Here is a 7,500-nt window from a genome sequence, read left to right as displayed (position 1 = left end):
TACTATGGTGACATTTTATTCTGGCAACTGGGCTGGACCACCTAAACTTGTGACCTCACTGAGTGACTGGTGTTTTGTGGCTCCGTCAGTAAGAAGCCTAATCATCCCTTTGGTCAGATTGCAGACAGTCTGACAGCCGTCAGCCCGTCAGCTCCTCCTCAGGCTCTGTCATTAACCGGCCTCCAAAAACATGCGTTTCGGAAGTCGGGGAACAAGTTGTGTGTCGTCATCATGTTTTAGCTCTGACAAGAAGTGCTGCAGGCCATCCAGCATCCACCAGCGTCTTGCCTCATCTCAGCCCGCCTTTTCTGACTTGTAAACATCAAGGAGAGGTTCCTCTTGGAGCCCAAGCCCACGCATTTCAAATGATCAGTGGTGGTAGGACCAGTGCTTCTCAACCTTTTTACACCAAAGTACCACCTCAGAAATGACTAGAGCCCGATCGATACTGGATTTTTGAGGCAGACGCAGATGCCGATACCGATATTAGGGAGTAAAAGAAATCCCATATCGATATATCGGCCAATATTCTTACATTATACTGTATAATACACATTATATTACACATTTTCTTTTTGCAATGATCCCTCAAATATCAAACACTTGTCACACGAAGAACACAAAGATATGACTTGACATTATATGAGGTATGTAATATAGGCAGTATCTTTTAGGTTTAAAAATACATGCTACAGCATGCGCTGGGATGCATCATCAGTGATGTTAGCTGGGGTCGTAAGGTGTTTCGGGTCCGTCAACATCATACACCCTCGCCCAGTAGACCCAGCCGAGGCCGATTAAGACCCCGACCCGCCTCCCAGAAGCAGCCGCTCACGGATCAGCCTTCCTACTCTGTCTGCAACGTTTGCCCCGCGGAAGGGTTGATCACGCCCAATCCGCTGCAATAGAGTTAGTGCTACACCGCAGTATTGTAAGACCCTTCGGTGCATGGAGGGTCTAAGGCCCTGTGTGGGTGACTCCAGGCAGGGCTCCTCCTACGTCTCACCAGACCCTCCCGGGGTAAAGGCAATCCTACCATGGGCAGAGAGGACTCCTCAAGAAGGCCTGTGCGCTGCACGTCATTCGCTGGCGGCGAGCACCTCGCTCTAGCCTGAAGGACCCCAGGCCGCGCCGATCTTTGCACAGATTTTCAGGAGGCTAATCCGTTAGCGTTAGCGTTTACAGCTTATCAATAAACTTTATTGTCCAAAATTACATCAATGCAATGAAACAGTAAACTTCACTTATAAATAACTAGAAATACAAAAAACAACAACAAATAGAGCAAATATAAAATATAACTTGAGTTAAGAAAAAATATCAAATATACACAACATGCTGTCCATAACTTAAAAAATGCAAAGTAAAAAAATATCTGCAATATCGGCCGATACGATATATAGGTGGACCGATATATCGTTTCGGTCCACCGCTCTAGAAATTACCACCATATGAATGTCTGAGAGGGAGGGAGCCACCAGTGGTACCCGTACCACAGGTTGAGAAACCACTGGGTTAGACGGATATCATTTTGCCAATCTATTGGGCCGATATTGGCCTATTATGAAAAGTCTGATATCATGTAAAACAGGATTTGCCTTGCCTCTTTGATTATAAAGGTGTTGGATGTGGTATCTAAACATTGTTAATTAAAGTATCAAAACGCATGGTTGACAACTAAACCCACACAATCCATATCAGAAAAGCCTGGCTCGAAATGAGCCGTTTGGACTTCCATAACTTTGTGGCATCGCAAAAATTCACTCATTATCATTTCTGTAAGAAATAATAGGCTACTGTAACAAAGTGTTGTTTTTCCAAAGCTGTTAAGCGGTTGATATTGTTTATTCACCGGAGTGTTTTCCCTAGCATTTCACTCTGGAAACAGTTAGCCAGTCAGATCAGAGGGGTCTTTTATAGAGAGCCAAAGTCATGCCCTGTTCTGGTTTAGGCTTATGAACAAAGGGATTTCATCCGCCGTTCTTTTTCCCAGAGACTTTTCATAAAATGCCTATACAAATAGTTTTACTTTGTTAAACCAAGCGATTCACCTATATTTAGAATCCGAATAGACCATAGAACATTTCACTCTGACCAAAGCTTAAAAAAACATAGACTAAAAAAAGGTTTTGCAGTGTAAAGATATTGGCCATTTATTGCCAATTTTGATACAAACATATGGGAATTGGTCTTAGCCTTTAAAGACTCATATCAGACCCTCTTTCAGTGCAGCTTTCACTGCACTGAAGCTCTTCAGTGTCTTGCCCAAGGACACTTTGACATGCGGACTGGAGGAGACGGAAATCGAACCACTGATCTTCTGGTTAGTGGATGATGCTCTCTACCTCCTGAGCCACAGAGCCTAAAGAGATATATCTCTTCAGTGCAGTGAAAGCTCCACTGAAGCACGCACGCACGCACGCACACGCACGCACGCACGCACGCACGCACGCACGCACGCACGCACACACACACACACACACACACACACACACACACACACACACACACACACACACACACACACACACACACACACACACACACACGCCAAAACACAACAGCTACACGTTGTCAGGGCTCTAATATCAAATCTCATTTGACAGCTGTCTAGTTGCTGTCTTGTAGTTGACGTCAAATAGTGTTGGCCCTTAGTTTAAATGGCTGCATGGCGCTGCATAGCTGGCTGCTACTGTGCTGCACAGACAGCTGTGCATGTGTGTGTACGCTGCCACTGACAGTGGCCTGCATGCCTGGGTGTGTGGCCTGGGTGTGTGTGTGTTTGTTCATGCGTCTGAATGCCAGTGTGTTTTGTTTGACAGCCCTGTCTGCACGAAGGGTGCACACTACAATAACATGCTCCTCACTGTATACTGTACATCATGCTCATGATTCCATGAACAGATCACTGAAACCATGTCTCACATCGTAAATGGTTGCCATGCACACAAAGTTTACATGCAGGACAGAATAGTGGATCTGATATCAAAAGATGTCTCCTCTATTTTCAGATCTTCTATTTTGCTTTATAAACACTCCGCTGTGAAGCCCAGCATGTTCAGTCTGTGTAGTGACCATTCAGACGTGTTGTCTAATATTCCAGCTAACACTCCTGATGGTGTTGTTGTCAATGGAAATGGTAGAGAGGTGTTTGTTCTAGAGGTTGGCTATACCTCACAGCCTAGAGGAGGCCTTTCTATTCTAACCAATATGTTGAAGTATCAACAGCTGGAGCAGACCATTTCACAGCTGGGCTACAGGTGTAAACTTCTAGTTTTCATATTTGGCAGCCTGGGCCACATACAGTAAGCTGGATGTGAGAGGCCTTCAGATGGCTGGTCTCCCTAAGAGAAGGGCCAAGCAGATAGCGAGGTATTGTTCAATATCTGCTATTATCGGTAGCCGCTCAATATGGAGGAGGCGCTGCTTTTGGTACCCATGAAGTGGATCCTGACTGTTTTACAGTAGAACTGTATCTGTCGACCTGCCATTGTCATCATCCTGTGGGTTGTTATCCTTTGTGCATTAATGTGGTTGCCAATTAGGCACTCATGTAACTGACTCACTCCCAACATCTGATTGCATTATTAGTCTTTATGTCCTTTGTACTTTCTATCCATGTGGACATAAATAAATTTTCAAACCATCTCATCTATTCCTTCTATTCTGCTCTAGAGCTGCAACCATCAGTCAATTAATCGTCGATCGACAGAAAATTAATCGCCAACAATAAAAAAAATTAACCCATTGATCGTTTAGGCTCATTTTTAAGGAAGGAATCAATAAATAAATACATAAATACATAAATAAATAAATAAATAAATAAATAAATAAATAAATAAATAAATAAAATAAAAATCTTTCCAGCTTCTTAAATGTGAATATGTTCTGGTTTCTTTAGTTTCTTCTATGACAGGACACTGCTTATCTTTGGGTTGTGGCCTGTGGGTCAGGACACAGGACAACAGAAGATGAGCTCAGTCAGCTCACGGAGCTTGATGAAAAATGTGTCGGTTCTTGTGAGAGTGGTGACTTCTCTGTTCAGGGAAGATGATCTCTGCCTCTCCATGTATTGCAGTCCTCCTCCTCCTTCTGTTGCGGTCCTCCTCCTGCTTCTGTTGCGGTCCACGTGCCACATGTCAGCTTACATTGGCTTCAATCCATCTTCATTGGTATCGAAGCAGTTGCGAAATATTGGTTATCGTTAGCCTACAGCCAAACTGGCACCAAGGTCGTTTTCACTGGTTGATATTGTACAATGTTTGCTTCAGCGTTAAGTTTCTGTTTATTTTCTTTGACACAGCGTGGATGACATAATATTGATTTAAGGTAGCGTGCAAAAGTCCGATGACACCCTCTTGTTTATTTAATTTCCACTCTAAGTACAAGTGCAAGTTATTGATCTTTCAGTGCGAGGCAGCTAAGGTGTGTTTGTGAGGAGTTAAAGTGACAGTAGGTGTGCCAAAGTAAAGAGTGGAGAAAGTAGATTGGATACTTAGTCTTGGTCTTGGTGGCTTTTCTGTCATTTTTGGTTGAATTATGTTTCCTGGGTGTCCGGGTAGTGTAGCGGTAGATTCCCTGCCTACCAACGCGAGGGTCGCAGGTTCGCACCCACGTGTTACCTCCGGCTTGGTCGGGCGTCCAATCCATACAGGCACGATTGGCTGGTGTCTGCGCGGTAGGGAAGCCGGATTGGGGGTATGTGTCCTGGTCGCCGCACTAGCGCCTCCTCTGGTCGGTCGGGGCGCCTGTTTGGGGTGGAAGTGAACTGGTGGGAATAGCGTCCTCTGTGCTATCTCCTGCCGGTGAAGCTGCCCACTGTCAGGTGAAAAGAAGCGGCTGGCAACTGTGCATGTGTCGATGGAAGCATGGTGCTAGTCTATGGCTCTGCCCAGATCGGCAGAGGGTGGAGCAGCGACCGAGGAAATTGGCCAAGTACAATTGGGGAGAAAATGGGGGAAATCTAATAAATAAATAAATAAATAAATACATGTTTCCTGCATTGTTCTTTGACAGCAAAATATAAAAAACATGCACCAAATGGTCAACTGACTGGAAATTAAATAAACAAAAAGGGTAGTGTAGTCTCTGATGTTTGCACACAGCACGCTATATGAATGTGTCAGTCATATATTTGACAACAATGCCTTGTGACATTCCTGTCCATATGACAGCTTTCAGCAGTGGTGGTGGCAGGCTGATGGGTGAAGCAGTGCAGTCTGGGAAGTCTCTTTAAAGTGACTGTGTCTGACATTGTCACAGACTGTCACAAATATGAGAAACGTTTCCTGGCCCTTTGTGAACATGTGAGCTGTGGAACAAACGACACAGACCAAGATCTAGCATAGATCTAGAATCTAGATGTTTGCCTTTGTAAAGCTATAAGTAACCTACTCATTTTCCATGCCTCCTCTCCAGGTGAGGAGCGCTCGGCCCCCTCCAAGCCCCCCTCCCGGTGCAGGCGTCCTGGGCATGGCAGAGCAGCAGGACCCCCTGGCTGTGGAGACCATGTCCGAGGGAGAGGTGCTGCCCCCTACAGTCCCCTTTACCAGGGGCTGTAAAGCCAGAGCAAGTCTGCCCGTGGTGCGGTCGAGCAGCCAGAGGAGAGATCGACTCGGTAGGTAGACTCACACACATGCGCACACACACACACACACACACACACACACACACACACACACACACACACACACACACACACACACACACACACACACACACACACACACACACACACACAGATCCAAATGCACAGATATGGATTGGGATTAGCTAGCTCTATAATCCTAGAAAAGCAGTAGCTGCACCGCCCTAGCATCAGACAAAGAGCTGTAAAATCGGACTAAACCTCTGACATTACACCAAGAATCTATAGACTTACAATGGAGATCCAGGATTTAGACACATGTAGCATAGCTGCAACACTGGCTACATAGACTTCCACTTGTAGAGTTGGACACATGTTGCGTTCCAAAGCGTTGGAAGACACGTTGGTTCCTCTTAAGCCCTACTTCAGATAATCAACGTTTACATCTGCATAGCATTCACCAGCAGCTTAGCAAGAGGCTTCAGAAGCACGTTGCTGTAACCTGCAGACAGAGAGACATAATCTATCATCAGGGTTATGAGGGAAATCCCCCTTATACCCATTTATGCTCATGCAAACGCACACACCCATACGCAAAGACACACACCACCTTCATCTAAGACATCCTATCATCTCATTATTTTTGTCCATCTATATTATGAGATTTTACTAATAAAAGATTTTAGATTATGTACTGTGTCGGATTTGGTGCAATTTGGACATGAGACACGTTCAATACTAATAAACTTTTGACTAAACAAGCGAACAGAGAGCTGCTCAGCTCAGTCTGCAGCTCTGTGTCTGAGTGCAGTGGGGGCTGTTTGATTATGGACACAGTCACATCACAGCAGGGTGGGGCGACTGGCTGAGCAGCACAAAGGCACACGTCCCGCTCAGTTAAACTGCCCCACAGAGAAGAACAAGCACACACAAGAGAAAAGAGGCGGAGGCCGTCAAATTAGCCAATAGGAGCACATCCATGTTACGGAAGGTCGTAAACTGCTTCTTGGTGTCTGTGTTGTCATCACATAAAGACTAAAGCGAAATTTAGACTCGGCCAGTGAACCTGCCAGCGTGGGCGCCGTGCAGCTCCCCAAAAATGGGACGCACCGTCGGGTCGACGCTACTGACGTGAACAGTGCAAGCATACTATAATGTAGATGGGGAGATAACAGGAGAGAGTGAAAGCTATGACCAAGTATCTGCACTACATTGTCTCATGTGGGCTAACTTCTAGTCATTGAAATCACAGTGAAATCACATAATTTACTCATTTTGCTGCGTCTCCCCTGCGACCGCCTCGTCAAGCTGCCGTTCGAGTATGTAGGTCTACCCGCGCCGACAACGTCCTAAACACGAGGCTACGTTGAAGCATGTATCTGCCTCTGTCCTCCACCAGGGGTGCTGTACCTGCAGTATGGTGAGGAGACCAAGCAGGTCGGGATGCCTGCTGAGATCACAGGCCAGGAGGCTCTGAGGGCTCTGTTCGTCAGCGCCTTCCCCCACCAGCTCTCCATGAAGACGCTGCAGTCGCCCAGCGTGGCCATCTACATCAAAGACCCCAGCCGCAACGTCTACTACCATCTGGAGGACGTCAGGTGGGAACATGCAGATTTGGAAATGGAAAGAGGTTAAATTCTTTAAGTTGTATTCTTTCACAGGAAAAAATGGTAACAGGACCAGAACCCACATGTCCAGTGTCCACTCTTCATTAATTAATTAATTAATTAATACAGGACAGGATTAATACAATATGCCGAACATGTTGGACATCATTGAATTTGCTGGTGTCCTTTTTCTTTTTATTATTCTACCCAGAACGTCCCCAACGTTTCAGAACTTTCATTAGCTATGTTCAATCAGAAACAGATGTTTCTTTGTTTATTTCAGTTTTAAAATTGGTCTTAAAGCAG

At 45.4% G+C, this 7,500-nt stretch overlaps 1 protein-coding gene across 1 annotated transcript in view; it reads left to right on the top strand.

Moving 5' to 3' along the window:
* The window catches only part of LOC310792266 (sickle tail protein-like), a gene marked incomplete at its 5' end in the record, with an annotated part of 79,200 nt that overhangs the window by 22,027 nt on the left and 49,673 nt on the right, over positions 1 to 7,500 (top strand). Inside the window, 2 exons of the mRNA XM_083653988.1 lie at positions 5,419 to 5,617; positions 6,987 to 7,185. Of these exons, the coding sequence (XP_083510114.1) occupies positions 5,419 to 5,617; positions 6,987 to 7,185 (398 nt within the window). The remainder of the gene's footprint in view (positions 1 to 5,418; positions 5,618 to 6,986; positions 7,186 to 7,500) is intronic.

Source organism: Poromitra crassiceps (genome assembly GCF_964638095.1).
Source record: "Poromitra crassiceps genome assembly, chromosome: 17".
Classification (NCBI taxonomy): domain Eukaryota; kingdom Metazoa; phylum Chordata; class Actinopteri; order Beryciformes; family Melamphaidae; genus Poromitra; species Poromitra crassiceps.
The sequence above is the reverse complement of the archived record's forward strand: the minus strand, read 5'-3'. Positions and strand labels throughout refer to the sequence as shown.